Source organism: Nannospalax galili, unplaced genomic scaffold (genome assembly GCF_000622305.1).
Source record: "Nannospalax galili isolate Female #2095 unplaced genomic scaffold, S.galili_v1.0 scaffold553, whole genome shotgun sequence".
NCBI classification, from domain to species: Eukaryota; Metazoa; Chordata; class Mammalia; order Rodentia; family Spalacidae; genus Nannospalax; species Nannospalax galili.
In genome coordinates, this window is record NW_008336313.1 from 218,355 (window position 1) to 239,900 (window position 21,546).

Consider the following 21,546-nt stretch of genomic DNA (forward strand, 5'->3'; position numbering starts at 1 on the left):
ACCGTCTCTGGTGGTAATAGCCATTTTCTAACTATAACTAATCTGGGTTGTCCAACTGTCTCATTTGGCTTTTCTACTCTTCTCACATCTTGTAACTAGCTCCTCACATTAAATTCCCTCCATTAAACCACCTGGCCCATGTTCTATTTCCCTGACTCTCCTGATAGATGCACTTAGATAATTCCATTAGCTCTCTAATGGTCTCCCCACCTGCTAAGCCACCTGCCACAGGCCACCAGGGTGATGCCGAGAAACACAGCTCTAACAGTGCTATTCCATCACTCCGAAGCATCAGTTTTCTCGACAGATCCCAGTTTCTCAGCTCATTTCAGGCCCTCTGCTTGCTAGGGCAGCCCTCTTTTTGTGTCCCTGTCTTTTGCTGAATGAAGGCATTCCGTGGCGTGGCCACTTGAAGTAACGTTCCGGTCTCTAGGAACTTGCCGTATTTTCTTCTACATTTTAGTTATCTGAATATTGCTCCTCTTTCTCTAGTGACAAACTCCCATTGTCTCTCAAGAGTCTATTCCTTGGCTGAGGTCCTCACTGAGCTCCTCGGGCACAGCTTCCTGCCTTCCACCATGCTTCCTCCGTGGCTTCTCGCACATAGCTTCTCACGGCCTTGGTTATTTATATTGATCATGATTATTTTTCTATGTCTCTCTTCTTGGGACCATCGAGATTCTTCCACAATCTGTCTCTTCATCTTTGTTTCACTAGGAAACGGAATATTGTCTGAAAGGTTAGGAGGGTCACAGGAAATGTCTGTCTGCTACATGAGTGATTGAATGAAGCCATAACAGAACTCAAATAAAAAGGGCTTTCAATCAATTGGAGCTCTGGGATCACAAAAGGAGTAAAAGGTCTGTCATGGCAGACATGCAAACTGAAAGCAATCAGGAACGTTCACCTACAACCCACGGCTATCACAAATGTCACAGACATTCTTGAGGGACTCTTATATTTGGGGTGAGGCGAAATCAGAAACACCTCTTTTTAACGTTCTATCACTCCAACACCGTCAGAGTCTGGAACTCCGTTTTAGGAGGACTCTCGTTACACAGGTCCAGAAGGAAGCCCACCTAAGCAATGTCAGCTGGGGCTACCTCCTGGTTCATCTGTAGACGCACAGATCCAGATTCCCTTCCCCTCACTTTGTACGACCTCCTCTTGTGTGACATCTATGTTAACTGCCTTGCAATAATTATAATTTCTCTACAATGTGGTGCTTAATGAGGGAGTGAAACTGACAAACGTTCAGACTAGATCTAATCCAATTATGCAACATCTTGATCCAGATTTCCGACTAAAGGAAAAACCAACTGCTGAATTGTGAATGAAAATTTATTTGCCATAAAAGATGGGACTTGCAGGGGAAGAAGAGAACAGTTGTCAGGAGAATTCTTGCAATTCTTCACTTTAATGGATTGACTCTTCCTGCATTTGTAGCAGAGAAACTGAATTAAATCTTGGGCAGGGAAAATCAGGCAAATGCTGGAGCACAGGGACCTCGTACAGAAACACACGTGTGTGTGGAGGGCGGGAGGCAGGGGCAGCCAAACAAGAATTTTCATGATCCTTGGAGGTGGGACCCAATCAGTGAGATTTGTTATTTGGCACCCACAGATGTCTCTTTAACCAGGAGACAGAAGTGGTGTCTTTGGCAGAGAGAGGGTGGAGAAGTGACTCCAACTGAGCTACCCATCTGAAACTCTGTCTAAATGAGGAGAGAGGTGTTCACAGCCAGACAGGAGTGCAGGCCTTAGGGTGAAAGGTGACTGCTTATTGTAAATACTCTAGAAACAAACAGTAATGGGAGAGAGGTCTGAAGCCTGAGTACGTCGACATTACCCTAAAAGAGGAGATAACTCACTCGGTGGAGTGCTCGCTGAGCATGTTGGAAGACTTGGGTTGATCACCAGCAACACACAAACCAGGTACGTTTATCACGACTGTGATACCACCACTCCAGGGCTAGAAGCAGGGGGACCAGGAGTTCAAGGTAATCCTTAGTCTCAGGTGGTTCCTGGTCTAGCTGGGCTACATGAAATTCGGTCTCCAAAAACAAAACCAAAACCAACAAAAAGGCAGTATGTTTTCATAACAATGTTGGATGCCTGAGTTGCACAACTTAAGGTTCGATTCCTGGTGTGGTCGCTTACAGTTTTGTGAACATGAGTGACAGGTCCCCTGTAAATCTCGTGTTCAGTATATGTAAATTGTACCTACCTCCTAGGGCTGTGATTAGGGAAAAGATAAACTGAATCCAGAGCCTAGGCTGTCCATGGTACACAGCAGATGCTCTATAAATTCTAGCTACTTTTTCCACAGCTAAATTAGCCTTAAATTCTTAGTACATATGGTTAGTGCCTGGCACTATAAAACCAAGAAAGGAACGGAATTGGAGGGTGGATGTCAAATCACATCACTGGGAATTTTTATCACTTTTTCCCAGTGTGGCTCCTTGGCAGGGTACACTGATCGATCTGCAGTCCTGATCTCATACTTTTGAGAGAAACCAAGGAGGAAGGTATTTTTTTTAGACACCTGCTCTGTTACCAAAGCTTGATCAGGGAGTTGACTTGATTATGATACCTGATAAACTGCTAACTTCACAGGAAAAATCCATGAGTTATTGCTGTGTGTCCGAGTGAGCTATGCTAGGTCAGGGTGATAAGGAGACTGGAATGGGGCCCCTAATTGTATCTGATTTGGCAGCTGAGACATTGGAAGCCAGCTTAAGAGGTAAACACTGACCACTGCAGCTGGACATGGTGGCAAGTAAGACATGGACAGGTGGTAATTCTGTGGCCCCCCACTAGGGCAGTCTTCTTCACAAGACACAAATGCTTAAGGCACCACTCATGTAGGAATGTTCTTAGGGGAGGCAATGGAGACAGGCAAGCATGGGGGATAACTTAGCCACACCCTATTTCCATAATGCGCTCGGCAGCCTACTATGCACACGCCTCACTCAAACAGTGTACCTAGCAACCTGTTAGCAACATAGGGCTCCTACCTGCATTGAGCTGTATGCACAAGCCTCTCTGAACAATGGAATAAGTTTCTCCTCCCCTTGAACTCCCCTCCACTCCAGGGCTAGAAGCAGGAATGTGCTTAGGGAAGCAGAGCACCACACTCAACAAGTCTGCTCTGTCATCTCAAAATCAGCTGTGATGGTCTGAAAGTTCTTTCTTGTCTTTGACCCCAGACTGTCCTCCCTTGTCATTTCACTGTGTCTCTTCTCTTAATCATAAAAATAGACATGAGATTCTGGAGGAAGGCTGGACCATCAAACTTAGATCCCATTCACCTTTACTTCGATTGTGCTGGATGTTTAAGGTAGGAGGCTGATCTGGCCTCAAATGGTTTCCAGTGCAGACACAATAAGGCAAACTATGTCTTCAAAATAAATGAACTTTTAGGGAAAATTCCATGTTTACCATTTTATACCTATATGTAATTGGATTAAAATCTGATGCATTATGGGAAGGGATGTGAGTAGTAGAGAAATGATTATATAATTCAATATGTCAGTCAAAATAGAGTACCACTAAACTCTACCACTTAGGAATCAAGCTCCTTCTTGCACCTCATAAAAGGAAGCCTTGTCTATTTCATTCATGTGGCCTGCTGTCAATCTTGACAGTGTACTCCTCTCTAATCTGTATTACTGCTATATTTGAATAAAGTTTCATTGCTACATTTGCAATCTGTGGACATCTGTATTGCATTCTTAAGATGCCAAGAACGTGGAAAACATCCAGCTTAGTTCCCGACCACTGTTAACATGACTGTCCTCAGTAGTTACTTCTCTAGGGTCTCTTACAAGCAGCTCTCATCTTCTTTTCAGAAAATGGTTTCATACACATTATCCTCGGACCCTTTCAGGGGCCAATGGTGTTGGAAGAGGTGGTGAGCATTTCCACTGTGTGGAGAAGTAAAACCAGCCTCAGAAAGTTGGAGTAACTGAGAAATACCACACCCAAGATGAGGAGAGAACCAAGAAAATTAATGTGCAACCCAACCCATTTTATCAATTTAACCATCTAAGTCCTTTTATTTACCACTATGCAAAACTTTTAAGACACTCTGTCTTTTGAAGTCTTGGACAGGGGCAGGGGAAGAGTCCGATAGAATCCACTGACTGGTTATTACTGATAATCAGTAAGCCTTTCATGCTTAATACGGCTATATAAAAGAGTTTTAAATGGGGCAATTATAAGGTGCATGATAAAAGATCTTTTTTCAGGCATAAAAATATTACACGGGAGAATGAGGACAGTAGAGAAGAAAAGTGCTATTTTTCATTAGAAATGACATGAAGGTTTACATCTGTGTCATTGAAACAGTTGAGTGTGAAGGTTAAGTCTCACCAAGCTCAGTGTCATCAGGCGTAATAAAGTCGCTCTGCAGCCTGAGTGCACCTCTCTCCATGGGGGTCCCACCCTGGGACTAGAGTTGCTTTCAAAGGCTAATGCAGTGCAAAAAAAGCTCTCAGTAATGAATGTAGTAATGCCCGCTTAGCAGACTGCTTTCCCACTCAGGGATGTCCACTTCTAATAGTCACTCAAAGGCCAGGAGATCTTCCTAGAAAACACGTCCAGCATCATCAACTGGCAGTGTAGAACCCCAAGACCCTCTTCATTCACCCGCTACCCCCCAATCCCTCCAGACCCCCACTAATTGCTCTTTTAGCTTCTGTAAAATGCTTGGCTGCTGCTTTAGACATGCCTAGACATGCCCTGGCATGCCCTGACCCCCGCCTGCTATTCCCCACCCCCCTTCCAGGAAACTATAGATTAAGCAAGCCTGGGCATGAAAACTGCCCTATAAGGTAAAAACAGAGACTCCTGGCCCCACAGGTAACAGTACATTCCACATCCCTGAGAATAGCACCTACCAATAAGAAACTTCCAGGGCTGCATCTTATACATCCAATCCGTTTAAAATTATGTTGGCACACATGGGCTCCTTGAACCAACCAAAATGTATCTTTGGTATCTACCCCCTCTCTGTCTAAAACCTATAAAAGGCTCCACTCTCCCTTACTCTGGGCTCTCAGCACGGATCCGTTGAGTTGGTGAGGTCTGAGAGCCCGAGCTCAAGCCTGAATAAACCATAAATCTTTGCTTTTGCATTTTGGTGTGTTGGGTCCTCGGTGGTCTTTTTGGGGTCCAGTGGATGAGGTACAAGAGCAGAAACAAGGATTTGTGTTTCTCTTCCTGCCATGGGAGTTGATGACACATGCATCAGCTCAGAGTGCTTCCAGGTAAGGTCAACGTGGACTCAGGAACCAAAAACACCTGGGCAGTCTGCCTACAGGAGCTTGCACTGTGCCTGGTGTTTGTTCTAATCCTGCCCATGCACACAGCTTTTTCAAGATACACTCTCCTTTCTAAAATCTGTCCGTCTGTCTCTCCAGCCAGTTAACATTTTCTATCACTAAGCATGCATGCCTTTTGGCTTTCTGAGACCTTCCCATGAAAAGAAAGCCGTGTATTTAAGATTGTAAAAGAGAGTAGCCCCTGTGCAAAGCTTCCTGCTGTCCTGATCAGGAAAAGAGATAAAATGCATACTTCTAGGGGAGGGTAGGATTAATTCTCATCTTGACTTAGAGTTCCTAGAAAATGGTGGACAGGTGTAGAACCTTAAGAAGTCTGATGGGATAGGGGTGTCACAGGTCCCTGAAAGCATCCAAGTGTGTCACCAGAGAAAAGAGAGTAAGAAAGGGCTGAGTTGGGTTGTGAGCCAAGGAGGGATGAAGCTGGGGCAAAGGGAAATGAGCAACAGGAGGCCGAGGCTTTCTGTCCACAGTTGGGCCCCAGCAAGGTGAGGCAAGAGCCACTGAGAAACAGGGAGTTCTAACTTCTACCCTAAACTCTGGAATCCCTGATCTGCAGGGTGGGTCCTGTTGCCGAGGCTACCTCTGATGATGGAAGCATCATGAGATGCTTACTGGGGTTCTGGGACAGAGATGAAGGGCTTGTGTTACCTACAAGATGTATAGAAATTGATTGGTATACATGTTTCTTCTTATAGGAACATAATTTGCCATTCAAATGTCAAGGAGAGCAGAAATCTAAGGAAGAGGTCCTTCAGAGAGAGCAGTGGGAGGATTCCATCCCCTGAAAGCTCATCGAAAAGGAAACGAAAGAAATGCAATGCTGGCCTGCAGCCTGAGTTCTTACTGTGCTCAGTTTTGTCCTCCCCAAAACCCTCTAAAGCAGACACCAGCTCATCTTCAGATGAACAAACTGAGACTTAGAGAAGCTAATAACATAGCCAACGTCACAAAGCTACAAAATAGTAAGGATGAGACTTGGGTCCAAGTGGTTCTGATGGCAAAGCCCCCAGTGCCAATCACTGGAGAAACCTGTTCTCTAAGAACAATACAATATGGCTCAGCAGAAGAGAATTCGAAACGGCAGTTTCCTTAGGGTTTTAAGGGACGCTGGAGAGAAGGTAACACTTTAACTGGATCTTGGATGTAGAACCAAGAAAAATTTCAGCAAGAGTGTTGAAATGTGAGAAAAGGATGGCGAGGTTTGTGGTGAGAGGGGACGATGTCGCCAGGAACGGAGGTTAACAACTCAGGCCCAGGATTGGGAGGCCAGGGTACCCACTGGGCTGCTCAAGAGTGATGAAATCACCTCAGATAAAAGCAGAATGAAGGGGCTGGAGAGATGGCTCAGCGGTTAAGAACACTGGTTGTTCTTGCAGAAGACCAGGGTTCGAATCCCAGCGCCCACATGACAGCTGTCTGTAACTCCAGTCCCAGGGGATCCAACAGCCTCTTCTGACCTCCGACATCAAAGACATCACTTTATAACATTTGTCCCCTGGATCCCCCAGGCTCATAGCCATCTCATAATGCAAAATATATTCAGTCCAACTTCAGAAGTCCCCATATACAACATTGGTCAAAAGTCCAAAGTGTAAGTCTTCTGAGATCTACATGCAGGTAATACAAGCATGCATATAAAATAAAAATAATAAATAAAAATTTGAAAAAAAAAAAGTAAAATGACGGGAAGGGCAGCACAGAAAGAGAAAGAAGGAGGGTGTCAACGAGTCAAGTGTATTTTGTATTCAAACTTCATTATCATGAATTCAATAGTGATTTCACACACAGCAATAGATTAATTGCATAACAGAACACATACGCGTGTACATTCTTCATCTATGCATGATCTTTTACAGTGAAATTCTGCAAAAATTTTTATCAAAAGGCACAGTCTGTTTTCCAACCTTGAGTCTAGGACTCTAGGCATTTTTGCGATTTTCGTACATTATAGTTTGATAACATTTAGATTCCCTCCTCTATCCCCACTTCCCATTACTGTCCCCACCCAATTTAATATACTCTATTATGTATATGTATATATACATACACACACATATATACATTATATATATATATGGCTTATAGAGTTTAATTTGTGTTCCCAAATGATCTTCAGTGTGGTTAATGTATATGAGGAGTGTACTGCCTGCATGTATGTAAGTGTACCTGTGCGTGCAATGTCCATGGAGGCCAGAAAAGGGTAGCAGATCCCTTGGAACTGGAGTTACAGATGGTCATTAGCCACCATGTGGGTGCTGGGAACTGAACTCAGGTCCTCTGCAAGAGCAGTCATGTCTGACCTGATGAGCCATGTCTCTAGCCCCTAGGACAGACTTTTGAATTACTTTGGCTAAAGAAAGTCTTAGCTTCTACCTTAATGGTCTTCATCACCAACACAGTTTGATTAAGACCTGATTACCTTGCTGGAGGAGAAGACACTGCATAGGAGAAAATGCTTTTGCCTTCTTTGAGGTTGTTCTAGACCACTCTACAGTCAACCAAACCCCAAACCTGGGAGCAGGCCCAGTAAGGATTACAGAGCTGCCTCTCAATGCACAGGTAACCCCAGACATGTAAGTCATGAAGCTCAGGGAAAAGCAGACAGGAGAAGAACCACATGGGCAGCTCACAGACCTGTGAGTAATTAGTAACACGGTGTCAGGCCTCTGAGTTTTAAGGCAGGTTGTTCTGCACGGATAGCATATGTACAGCCACTCTCCTCTCTTCCCAGCAAGTTTTTAATGGAATGATTTTCCATATGAGATGTATTTGGAGTTACGTTTGAAAAGAGTATTTAATGCCAGGCAAGGTGGCATGTGCCTTTAATCCCAGCCCTCGAGGGGCAAAGGAAGGCAGATTTCTGTGAGATCACGGCCAGCCTGGTCCATACAGTGACTTCCAGTTGAGCTGGGACTAGGGTAACCCTGTCAAACAATAATAGCAACAACAACAGCAGCAAAAAAAAAAAAAAAAACCCGAAAAAAGTATTTAGGTCAAATTGAGAAATGCTTAATTTACGTAATATATATTCACAACTAAAAAAATATATACTTCATGTTCACATATAAATAAATATATTCACAGTATACTTTTTAATATAGTAAACACCTGAACATTTAAAATCTTAATTTTTGGAATCACTTATAAGCATCTCAAATTGGCCAATGTTCTTTGAAGTACGTGTTTGGAAGCATCTGCTGTTCTTCTTAATCTATTCAGAAGACAGAGATGCTTTGAGAGCCACAGTGAGGTGAACAGGCAGATGGTGGGGTCCACCTGCCTCCTTTTATCTTGTTCATCGTTTACATTATATTGCTGTAGAGACTTTTAATTTTTGGAAATAAAGTCTGCAGTAAGTGTGGTTCAACAAGGAAAGCCCGTAATGGCCTTCACTAATTCCAGATGATCTGAAACATGTCAAGAGATGTATTGATACACTCTTAAAACACAGGAAATGCTCTGGCTTTCAAATGAATTCCTGACAAAATCAGTGCACCTACATCCTTTTTCCAGCCTTCTTTGTGACATAATAGTTTCAGGTGGTTCTGGGTCGAAGGATTATGCTGATGTTTAAGTTTGTCAGACTGTGTCTCCAACATTTTAGTATGTACAGGTAGGTCTTTCTTGGGAAAATGTAAGAACTGTGATGGCTCTAAACCATTTCCATAGGCCTCCAGCTCTGAGCCCATCCCTCAGCAGGAGAAAAACAAAACTAAACCCCAAAATAACTTTGCCAAGTCAGCAAAATGCTCTGGCTTTGAGTGCAGCGGAGCAAATGCAGGTGTGCGCATGCGTGTGTCCAGAGGCCATCTGTTAGTGTGGTGATCCAAGCTGCGAAGAAGAGGCTGGAGGCAGAATAGGCATGAGCTGTTGAGCACAAACTGCAGGGACGGGCTGGGCAAGGGGCTGCCTTGACACAAACACTGGCTTCATGTGACATGGTTCCTTTGGCCCCAGGAGAAAAAAATAGCAATTGTCTGATAAGACTTGAACCTTAGGTCCAAAGACATTGATCTGTTCCTTTTTTCGATACACAATCATCCATTTTCATTGTTGTCCATTCACTCACTCACTCATTCAATCACTGGCTGACTGACTGACTGACTGACTCACTGACTCACTCACTCACTCATTCACTTGCTGACTGACTGACTGAGTGACTGACTGACTCACTCACTCAATCATTCACTCGCCGACTGACTGACTGACTGACTTGCTCGCTCGCTGACTGGCTGACTGACTCGCTTGCTTGCTGACTGACTGACTCACTCACTCATTCACTCGCTGGCTGAATCGCTCGCTCGCTTGCTCACTGACTGACTGACTGACTCACTCACTCACTCAATCAATCACTCGCCGACTGACTGACTGACTGACTTGCTCGCTCGCTGACTGACTCGCTTGCTCGCTGACTGACTGACTCACTCACTCATTCACTCGCTGGCTGAATCGCTCGCTCGCTTGCTCACTGACTGACTGACTGACTCACTCACTCACTCATTCAATCACTTGCTGGCTGACTGACTGACTGACTGACTGACTCACTCACTCACTCACTCGCTGGCTGACTGACTGACTGACTCACTCACTCACTCACTCACTTGCTGGCTGACTGACTCGCTCGCTCACTCACTGACTGACTGACTCATTCAATCACTCGCTGGCTGACTGACTGACTGACTGACTGACTGACTGACTGACTGACTCACTCACTCACTCGTTCACCTCTGTGTCGATGCTCCCTGGTAATCAGGACATGGATACGGTATGATTCCTGTGCTCAGTGGACACACAGTGAGGGAGGTACAGAGGAAAGGTGACAACTTCTGTTAAGTAATTCAAAGCAACAAGATTACTTAGGTGTCTATCAACTGATACTGCACACTGAGTGATTAATTCAAATTAGAACTCGAGTGTGGCTTTCACATCACCGTTATCGCTACAAGAAGACTAAAGACTGAATAGAATGTAGGACTCACTGAAGGTCACAAACTCAGTTATGAAGCCGGAATTTGAACTCAGATGTTTCTCCTAGCAAATTTTAGGTACAGTGTTGATTCCTGAGCTGTAAGAGATATGATTTCACCTAAAGTTCTGGGGAAGCACAAAAGCCAATGGCTCACACAGATATATTAAGAGAAAAAGACCACACACCATGGTTATTCCAAGAAGTACAAGGGTACTGTTGAGAGACTGATTACCCTGTGCGGGGAAAGGAAAGCTTCCAGAAAGAGGTGTGCAATCATTTGGAGTAGCTGACAATCCACAGCTCGGTGAGATCTGTTAGCTAGAATATGTCATAGCAACACCCAGAAATGTCTGCATTTAATCTAATTTACATCCTCTGCTAAAGATTTTGCAAAGACGTTTCCTTCAATTTTCCAAAGTTAAAAGGTGTGCATTACCTTTTTACAAATAATGGCCATCAGTGAGGCAAAAAGCCCCTCGAGGACACTCAGCAAGTATCCACGGGGACAGCTACAACCAGATCTCACACTTACTGATCAGGCTGTTCCTCTGTGGTTGATGGTTGATTCCCTAAAGGACAGCCCCAGGTTGATTCTCTTACCTGGGCCAAGCGTAGATCTGGACCCAAGGAACAGAAAATGAGGTGGGACCTAGAGTGTCAGACCATCGGGAAGTGTTCCTTCCTATGTGAAATGCACTGAAGCCCTACAGCTCCCTGGAAGCTGACTAGCATGTACCAGCAGGGTTACCTCTGGTTTCTTTCTCTTTCTGGATAAAGAACAGGTAACAAAGTGGCAGGCAGTGAGCTCATGGCAAGGATTCTGACACAGAGCTGCCCTCTCAGAGGGGCAGGGCTTCAAGAGGAAACCTGGAAGGCAGCATGATTCTAGAACAGAGGGAGACATGGGAGATTTCATGCACCTCTGAAAGGTTTAGGTGAACAGGATCAACTTTCCATATTATTTTCTCCTCAGGTTCAAGTCAGTAACTCCTTTGGGTAGATGACAACCCTTGGATGAAGGAACACAGAAACTGCCAAAGCTGACAGGAGGCAGGAGAAGTAAAGCAGTATGCTTGTCCCTAAGTGACAGTGTGTGTGTGCGTGTGCGTGTGTGTGGGCACGTGCGTGTGCACGTGTGTGTGTGTGTGTGTGTGTGTGTGCACGCATGTGACATCTCCAGCCTTTCTCAGGCCTTTAGGAATGTGTTAAGTCATCACACAGGATAGCTCCAGGACTCTGGGAACAGCAGGCAGGAGCCAGTGCAGCCCTTCCTGCAGTCAAGTATTCCCAATAAAACTTCTCATACCTTTAGGGAATGACCTTTTAGGGTTCAGAAAAATCAGAATTCCATTTACATTAAAGTACTAGGAATTTTCAAACATTCCTTTTGCAGGCTAGAGTCAATCGTCTAGTTGTTAAACATTCCTGGAATAGTTGTTTCCTGCCTGACCTTCAGCAACCAGGGTATTACAAGGACTTCCGGAAGCTCATGGCGGTGATGGGGAAGAAGTGCTATTCACAGAGGAATGAGGGGTACAGAGCCACAAACATAGGGGTGATCTGTGACTGATCTTCAGAGCAGAAATCCTTCAAAGTCTCCCTTAGAACTAGATGTGGGATGTTGGGGAGGGAATGCCTCTATTTTGGAAGGCTGTGCCAGAAGGGGGACAATGAGACCTGTGAGCTGATAGGGACCTTTAGACATCCTGTCTGTCAGGCTAAAGAGCTTAGGAGTTTTTCCTCCCCTGGAGCTATTAAAAGTGGAGAAGGTGTGACCAGAATAGTTAATAAAGTCAGAAAAATCAGGGCAGCAAATAGAGCATGCTTCCTCCACTATCTAAACCTGTCAGGGGCAAGTGAGTCAATCCAGGCACAAATTGAATTGAAGGGAGCTGTGTAATGGGGGCTGGACCAAATGAAACTTGAAGAGCTGACAGGTCTCCAGTGCTGCTGGCATTAAGAATAAGAAGTTGCCTTTGGCATTTCAGAGGGAGGACTGTAATCCAAGTTCTGGGCTCAGGACTGGCTTGCAGTAGTTACCAGGGAGCTGGGGGTTTTCCTTTCTGGCTCAGATTCCTAGGAGTCCCTCCAGCAGAGGGGGTCCAGATGCACTGGGCATTGTCCATAGTGTAGCCCACCAGCATGCTGGTTCTCTGCAAGCCTGCTACACATGGTCGTTCCCACAAGATCCTGTTAAATGGAATGGGCCCTTATACCCCCCAAAGGCCCTGACTGGCCCATCTGTTGTCCCTTTGAAACTTCTCAACTACTTTCAAATTGGATGGGTAGAAAAATGACACTGTCTTGTAGTTGATCAGGTATGATAAAGCCTCCCTTAGAGATGTTTGCCCTGGAATGCTTGGGACCTTGAGTCCCTTGGGCAGAATGGTTGGCATAATTCAACCCGTTCCATTCCCACTCATGGAACCAGACTTTGTCCCGAGTGCCCCTTGCTCATCCCTATCACTTTTCCTTATGCCTCAGTCCCTGTGGCCCATGAGAAAGCCCCAGCGAAGCCATATGGGTTGTAACAGTCATACCAGAAGAGCTTCCAGCCAAGTCACAGACATGGTCTCCTCATGAGTCTTGCAGTTGAGGGGAGAGGTACTTACACTTACAGGTTGACTTTTTGGCACATCGTAAACACCTTCCTTCTTTTGGCTGGTGGGAACCTAAAGAGAAATCAAATTCAACAGTCAAAACACTGGTGATCCACTTTCAGAGAACAAAGCAATCAGACTCTGCTGCAAGCTGACTGAGTATAAGTGACATTGTTCCTAAGACAGGTCCGGGGTCCAGCCCAGAGAGGTGGCTTTAACTGTGAAGGCCTCGTCACCTCCTTCCCTTAGGGAAATCAGATTAGGACAGCAGTGGGTGTCATATAATGAATCTCTGCTCCGGAGCTTTCCCCAGAATCACAGAATAACTGGAAAAGAGAGGCCCAAGTGCTGATTTGTCCAAAGTGATTAGAGACAGCCGGTGGCTGAGCATAAACATCTTAATGGCCTAGGCTATTAAAAATCAGGATCCCAGTACATATGCAGTTGTGTTGGGGTCACACACAAGCCATCTGATATGATAATTGCTGAAGGCTTTACTCAAGGAAACAGCCCATATGACAGGGAAAATAAGACACTAGGATCCAGAAGTTCTTTGATTTCACATCCCTCCATCTGGCCCTCCCTTCTTCCTTCCCCTGCTCATGCATCTGGTCTTCCAGGGTTACCTGTTCCCTGTAACATCCTGAGCTTCTCTGGCTTCCCTGCTCTCAAACGGGCCTTATCAGAGATGCTTCTTGTTCAGGTCATGGTAAGACTCAAAATGGGAAATACGGGTTTAAGATGAACAAAATCGATGAAGAGCCAACTTCTACAATATGTTAAGATGATCATTTCTTTTGTCACTGGTACATCATATACATATGTATACAAACACATTCTATGCTATTAATAGTGTGTTGAGTACTTTTCTAAAGTGTCAATCAAGGGCTCTGCACTGAAACATTCCAGATTGGAGGCACTCATTAGCAGCTCCTTCCCCAGCAACTGCCACAGCCCTGCTCTCTGGTGAGGAGACCAAACAGTAGTGGATTTGTAATGGCTTGACAATGGGATAGACAGGCTTTCCATCAGACTAGGTACTCCTCAAAAACAGGTACAGTGTGTGTTACCCAGAAGGAAGCCATAAAAACCTGCTAGATAAATCTTCCATAGCGAGAGATGTGTGTGGGGTACTGAAGTTTGTTAGGCATGGACCAGCTAGCTATAGCATTCCAAGAGAGTTTAAGAATGTGAGCTTAGTCTTGCAAATCGCTTCTTATTTTTACTCTTATGACACTGAAACTCCATACTTTAACCGTCAGAGGTTGGCATCATCATCTCCACTTTAAGCTGAGAAACTGAGGCTCAGAGATATAAAGGAACTTGCCCCAAACTTCAGACCTGGTGGGATTCAAAACCCAGATCTTTCTGGCTACTAAAATAAGGCATTTATTTTTTAATAGCATTAGCCTGGGCTGGACACTTCCCATGTGCTGTCAGGGTTTTGAACATTCATATTTTCCATATATTCTAATTTAAGATTCAAGATAAGTCTGTTGGAACTACATTTGTCCCTCCCTGAGATGAAGAGGAGAAAGATGAGGCTGAGGTGGGTTCAGCAGTCAGTGAATGGGGCAGCCAGGAGCTGGAGTCTAGGCAGCTTGCAGTTTAACTGCTACGCCGTTCAGCCAGCTGCTTCAGGTACATCTATTTCTTTGACATCACACTCTGTATTCCCAGAGGCTCCTGCGCGTTCTTGCAGAAAACAGAACTATGAGTGAGCATGGCAGGGCAGAAGAGCCTTGTATGAGCCTCAGTTTGCAGGTAACCAATGAAGAATGTAATTTCTTTGGTCCTGATAACTAGACTCCATTTAGAAGGAGTCCTCCCCAGAATGTCTATCCTTGTTTACGGGGACCAATAAATTACCAGCCCTCACTTTTGTTTTCACTAGCTTACCCTTTCCTGAGCAAAATGAACAGTGTTCTGTTGCCTGTAATTCACTGCTCACTATGGGCACTTAGCACAGTTGAACCACAGCTGCCTCTCAATTATCCCTGCAAATGGAGAGTAAGCCATGTGATGGAGAAACCCAAACTGTGCATAATTGAAAACGCTTTTCTACTTGGCTCTCCCATGGGTGAGATATCAATCTGCCTGTTTGTCCTTTAAGATTTATCTCAGCTGGGACATCTTCTCCGAAGCCCCGCCCCCGCCCGCCTCTTCAGGCATCCTTAGGAGTCTTGCTGAGTATTCTTGTGAACTCAGGAGCAGCCTTTCACTGAAAAGTAAAAGTTACCAGGTATCTGATACGTATCATGCCCTGTGCCTTTTCTGGACAGTGAACAAGGCAGATATGGCCCTGAACACACAGCAGAGCTTGTCTTGTCAGGGGAGACGGAATTATGATCAGGCTACAAATGAAGAGTACGAAGTGGGCTTTTTTTTTCATAGGATTTATGACAGCACATGCTGTTTGTGGGTCTGTAAGTTTGCTCAGAGGAGAGTAGATAGGCTATTGTCCTGTGTTCCTATTTGTGAATGCTAAGCAGAGAAATGTCTTCTTGCCAAACATTCAGCAGTAGGTGCTAAGGTCTTTGGCCCTGGCTGTCATCTCTGCATAAGTGATCTGTTCCAACTACATGGACCACTGCAGAATCACAGTGATGCAGAGCGGTAAACATTTCAGACCAGGAGGAACAGGAAGTTCTGGCTCAGCTCTGGGACAGGCTGTGTGACTCAGAGGGGCCACTTTGCTCTGAATCGGCTTCCTCAGCTGGTTGACATTAATATCTAAGGGACTGTCTATAAACTCCTCCATGGCAGGGACCTTGACTTGGTCACTGTTACTTTCCTGAGTGCCTGGCTAAATGACCACAAATTTCTTCTGAATGAATGAGTTAATTAATGTTAAATTACTCTAAAACTACACAGGATACACTGTATACAGAAGACACTTTCAGTTTAGCATATGGTAATTAAGTGTGCAGAGGCAGTTCAACCATGTATTTTGGGTGACATAAGATTCACTTTACCATTTTAAAATGATACTGGACCAAACAGATGCAAAAACGATGTACATCACTCAAAGGCACAAAACAGTATAAGAAGACGAGCTTCCAGGTCTGCGTGCTTCCTTCCGAGAACAAGATGGAGGATAAAATAAGACCACCTTGAGCCAAGCCTGACGTAGAAGAAACATTATAATGGACGCAGCAGGAAGAGATATGCAGGACTTGTCAGCCCTCAAGAAAAAAAGAACAGGTTTCTAATAGCTGTGCCTTAAAAAAAAAACACACAAAAAAACCCCCCCAAAAAACTAATCTTTAGGCCCAGGGCTTATCTCTTGTTAAGTGCACTTAGCCCAAGGAGACAGGAAGTGCAAGAGAGGAAGGAATAGGACCACGGACCTCTCCAATAGATGGGATAAAATATTCATTCCTTAGATGATGTCTTTCTGATAATGATGGACAGATAGGAAGATCAGGAGGCCAGAGTGGTTAAAACAAGTGAGATCTCTTAAGAGCGCACACTGTAACTGTGACACCCAGAGTCAGGTACCATGGAGCTGAAAAGAGCTGTAGGACTGATGTGTTTAGAGACCTGCCTGTGGGGAGTCTATGCCTCACTAGCTCTGTGACCCCAAGCAAGATCCCTGACCTCTGTGAGCCTCGTTTCCCTTGTCTGTAAGGTGGGGAAATGGCTCAAGTCATAAGGGTGTGGTGAGAGAAGAAAGATGCTGCATTTGGGGTGCACAATCAGCACACAGGTACCTATGCCACTTCTAAGAGCCTATTGCCTAATGAAGCAAGTCAGCATGTATCTGCAAAGAACCAGTCCTACTTTGTTGAGCTGTTACTTGTAAACAAGTGTTGCAAACAGCAGAAAAGGGCCTACCCTGATAGATTCTTGAACCTTATTTACTCATTTACAGGTGGGTAAATTGAGGCCCAGAGGGAGAAAGGAAATTGACATTCTGAGTAATGGCTGAGCAGGCACTTGTCCTAAGATCCTGGCTCCGTGCAGCCCACCTCCACATTCTATGCCCCAGGATGCTGCCTGGCCTTTCCAATCCACACACAACCTTGTTTCAGCCTCAGTGACAGGGAGAGGATTCCGCTACATTATCATTGGGGAAACTGAGTCTGAAAGGGAGCAAGTGCCTTGAGTGGCACTGTGACCCAAAGGAAGTCTGTGAGAGAGCCCAAGCTGTAGCCCAACGCTGCCCTAGCCTAAGACAGTTCTTTTCAGTTTGCTGTTGCTGGTTGCTGTGGCAACGACAGCTAAGCTGGATTCAGGAACCTCTCCTACTGTGAAGCCGTATTTTACTCTGAAGGTGCTGTCTCTACCTCGGATGGCATGTTAATGGCTCTCTGGCCTCATGTTCAGATGCTGCAAGGTGGCACAATACTTTAAATCTGACACTGGAGACAACCACAACTTTTCTTTCTGAAGGCAGAAACTTTGTAAGTGATGACTAAACGAGACCTGGCATTTTGAATCGAGGCACCTTGAACCATCCACACCCAGCAATTACTGCTGATGGCAAGAGAAGCATGGACCTGGTAGGGATAAATAAACCATTACTCTATAAGACTGGCTTAGACTGAGTTGTTGGGAGAAATAACATTGTGTTTGATGATTTAGAATTACACACATTTTCTAGAAACTGAAAATATGTTTTACTTTGATTTCACAATTAGCATACGCCCATGGCAGATAAGAGACCACACAAATAAGTAAATTAAAATTACTGATTAAATAAATACATCAAATCTCTCCTCCTATAGTACTTATGCTTCAGATTAAGACTAAAATTCTCATTACTGAATAATTATCGTATTTACTCGATGTGTGGCTGTGCCATGCTTCAGTGACCCAAATGCTTTGATGGGATGTCTGAGGAGGCCAGAGCTCTGTCTTCACCCAGGCTTGATTTGGAGTCTTGACTCTAGGTAGCTGAGCAACCCCAAAGAAGCCGCTCAACTGCTCTGAACCTTAATTTTACTCCATAAAAGCAAGATTAGGGGCTGGAGAGATGGCTCAGCAGTTAAGAGCACTTGCTGTTCCTCTAGAGGTTGCAGGTTTGACTCCTAGCACCCACATAGAGGCTAACAATCATCTCTAACTCCAGTTCCAGGGGATCTGATGACCCCTTCTGGCTTCTGCAGGGCACTGCAAGACATAGGTACACTTACATTCATGCAGGCAAAAATACTCATACACAAAATAAAAATAATAGACAAAATATTTTAAAAAGCAGGATTAAAATATATACTCTATAGTATATTTCTGAGAATTGAATGAGTTCTGAAATGTGTTCAATATTCTCTGCATTTGTGAGCATTACCTCAGCCCTTCTATAGGCAGGATAAAGCCTTCAGCTGAACTTTTCTCCTATTCATACTCCCTGCACTGTTTCCAAATAGTATTTTTGAATTTGTCCTCTATTCACAGGTGTGGGGCTGGGTTTTTAACCAAATTGGATGTGTACATTCTTTTGAGAAGTGAAGGCCCTTCTACGTGGTGGACAGCAATTTTCCAACATACAACCTCAGTACAATGGGATCCTTGGGCCTTGCGCTACTTAAAATATCTATGAACCATGTCAGAATGAAATGCTGTACCCAACTGGTCATTAGAGAGTTCAACATCAAGGCACGCAGGCTACTGGTAAATTGCTGGGGAACCGAAAGACAGTGCACTGAAAGGCATTTCACAATCCTGGAATGATCACAAGACCCCGGCTCTTTGAGTCTGTCAGCACACTAGCATTTACTGGCGGTTGTGCAATGATAGGAGATAAGCATCTTATACCTGGTAAATGTTCTCTTCTGTTTCAGGATCACGGATTGGCTCGTGTCCAGCCTCAAAAACAATGTACTATTACAGGAACGGCCAGAGAGGAAAGGGCAGAAGGGAAAAAAAAAAGAGGAAAAAAGCATTTGGAATTCAAGATACAAATCACAAGGAGCATTGCAGAAACAGGTACAAGAGAAAACACCCAAAGCGACAGTGGATGGCTGGGATACAATGGCCTTGCTGAGGACACCACAGAGCTCATTGCCAGGACTCTGCAGTCAGTGCCCTGGGCCCCTGTATGTCTTTTTGGATACAAGATGTCTTCATTCAGTGGTATTTTGTCTCTGTAGTCGCTGAGCTTCCAGAATGGTGCTGCTGTTGCATAGGAATGCAGGCTGATAAACCCCACCTAACAGTCTAGTTGCCTCCCTTTGCTCTTTGAAGTCCAAGGTCTTCAAGAGCTCAGAAGCCCCTAACCCCCTCATCCCTCATCCATAAAACAGTGCCTTATTTTATATTCTGCTTTAAATACTGAACACCAACTTTTCAGTGTGCATGGTTTAAACGTAAAGGACTGGGACATTTCCAAAAGGCCACAACTTTTCATCCTCTGTGAACCCATTAGCCAGCCAGTGATATATATAATTTTACTTTTATCAAAACAGTAGTAGTTTTCTATGTAAAAGCATGCATAAATATGTAGCAAGCACAGCCATGCATCCTGTTTATAAGTACAAGTTGGAGGTTTTCTTTCATGTTCAAGTACGGTAATTTTTGGTCTCCTTAGAAATAGGCACAGTTCACCCCTTCTTTCTGAATCTCTTTTTGTGCAGACCTTGGACTTGACCCCCAGAGAGGTCATTACCCACCCCTGGGCTATGAAGAAAGTACAGAGAAAGCCCTGGGAAGAGACGTTGGATTCTCTCACTTCACGGCAGCCTCTTGGCATGAGTCAAATAATCAGAGGGTCAGGCTGCATCATCGGGGCTTTGCAGGGATATTCTTACAGCTTTGCTAAAACTCACAAACCATTCTTTGAGTGTGTGCTCAAATGTCACCAAAATGTCAGCCCTCATCCCTCATCTCCTTAACAAGGAGATACGTCCTCATTATCTATCTTCTCTCTAAGAAACTGAGACTGGTCTTGGGACCCTTGAAACATTTATCGTGGATCAAACTTTTCAGGACTGTGGAGGGGACTGAGGCAGGGGCAAGAAGGGAGAAGTGGATCTCCCGATCCCCCATTCTTAATGCTGGCCAAACTTCTGCCAGTATTTATGGCAATTCACTCCTGCAGGGGCTGGCAGCCCTGGCCCTCAGAAATACTCAGTTCTTCTACAAGCACTGTAGTCAGCAGATCCTTCAGGTGTCGGTCAAAATAACTTCACCATGGGTACAGCCAACACTGCACGCAAAACTCTGACTTGGTTCAGAAATTACCTGGTACACAGGATCTTCAACGTCTTCTTCCAAAATTGTCTATCCCAGTGAGGGGAGGGAAGGCGAGCACAAAGGGTACAAAGGAAGAGGTGTGAGATTATATTCAGAAATTGCAGGACAGTAGAGAAACCAGCTTTAGTTAGGGAGGTCATTAACGAAGGAAACACACAGAGAAACTCCAAACCCTGCAACTGCCTCCCCATCCCACTCCTTGTGTTAACAACAGCCAACTGGCTGTGGGTTTTTAGTCTTTCTCCCCTGAAATCTTGCCCTGAATTAAAGATTCCCCTTTTTCCAACATATCTCATCTCAAAAAATAAGGGATCACTTCTAATGGCTTGCTTCGGGTGCTTGTAATCTACCCAGGAGCCTTTCATCTTCATTTATTTCTGCTCAGCAGAGGGAGGAGAAGACCTGACTTGTCAGTTTCCCCATCTGTTTACTGTAAGCCCAGGCTTGCAAACACCAGGATAAATTCATAGGCATACCTGGTACACAGCTTGTTCACACTGCTTGTCCTTTTGTGCCTTTTTTTCCAATTCTTCTCTTTGCTTCAATTCATAAATGAGTTGAAACAGATCTCTCAAGTCCAGAATAACAGGTTCAGCCTGGAGTGAAAGGAGGAAGGTTCATTAATAAAGAAACGTTGCTCAAGAGCAGCAACCAATTTTTGTTTTTGCAGCTCCAACCCACAGCCCTTCCCTTTTCTATTAAACTGAAAGCATTCCATTCTTAATTAATTCTACCTTGTTTATATTGGTTTAGCAAATTGCTTCTGGGCTAAAGTTCATTTCTTCAACTAATTATATTTGCAAATTCATAATAATCATAAGCATAAAAGGCAATGCTTTTATTTATTAGTGATTCTGAATACAATAAAATTGGGGCAGGCCATATGCAAAACAGCTATTTGTTTTCTCTTATTTTCTTTTAAAATGAGGCTATGAACACAAGGAAACATATTTGTGTATGTGCTTCTATCTAGCTTAATCAGAAAGGAAAATAATTAGTCATTAGGAAATACCCATTAGGATAAAAAAAATAAAACTGAATGGGTATGACTATATTTCTTTGCTACAGAGCTGTTTATCTTTCAAAGGTGGGAATCTGAGCATTAGCTGCTGGTGGTGACACATTACATGGACAGGTTAAGCCTTGGATGGTGCTGTCCTCCGGAGCTACAAGGAAAGCACTCTCATTGGACAAGAACACTTACCGCCTGGGCTGTTTTTATGGCCACAAATCTGTGATTCCCTTCTTTCCCACAGACGTATCCAAAGGCCCGGTGATCTGTGATGTCCTTGGCAATGTAGGAGATTTCATGAACGGCATGATGATGTTGGAGGGCCTGGGAGAGACAAAGGAAGAGGATGCTTCAGGGAAGACCCTCCTCGAGCTGTTGATCAATAGGAGCTATGTCCTCCCCATGTCTGAGGCCCAAGGGGTTTAGG

At 44.4% G+C, this 21,546-nt stretch overlaps 1 protein-coding gene across 3 annotated transcripts in view; it reads right to left on the reverse strand.

Moving 5' to 3' along the window:
- Positions 1-21,546, reverse strand: part of Dab1 (DAB adaptor protein 1) — a 423,873-nt gene that overhangs the window by 47,867 nt on the left and 354,460 nt on the right. For all 3 annotated transcript variants that reach the window (XM_008831024.1, XM_008831023.2, XM_008831022.1), the window contains exons 5-9: positions 21,312-21,443; positions 20,584-20,703; positions 20,096-20,134; positions 18,671-18,736; positions 12,926-12,985 (exon numbers count right to left, since the gene is read on the reverse strand). In XM_008831024.1, coding sequence (XP_008829246.1) covers positions 12,926-12,985; positions 18,671-18,736; positions 20,096-20,134; positions 20,584-20,703; positions 21,312-21,443 — 417 coding nt within the window. The remainder of the gene's footprint in view (positions 1-12,925; positions 12,986-18,670; positions 18,737-20,095; positions 20,135-20,583; positions 20,704-21,311; positions 21,444-21,546) is intronic.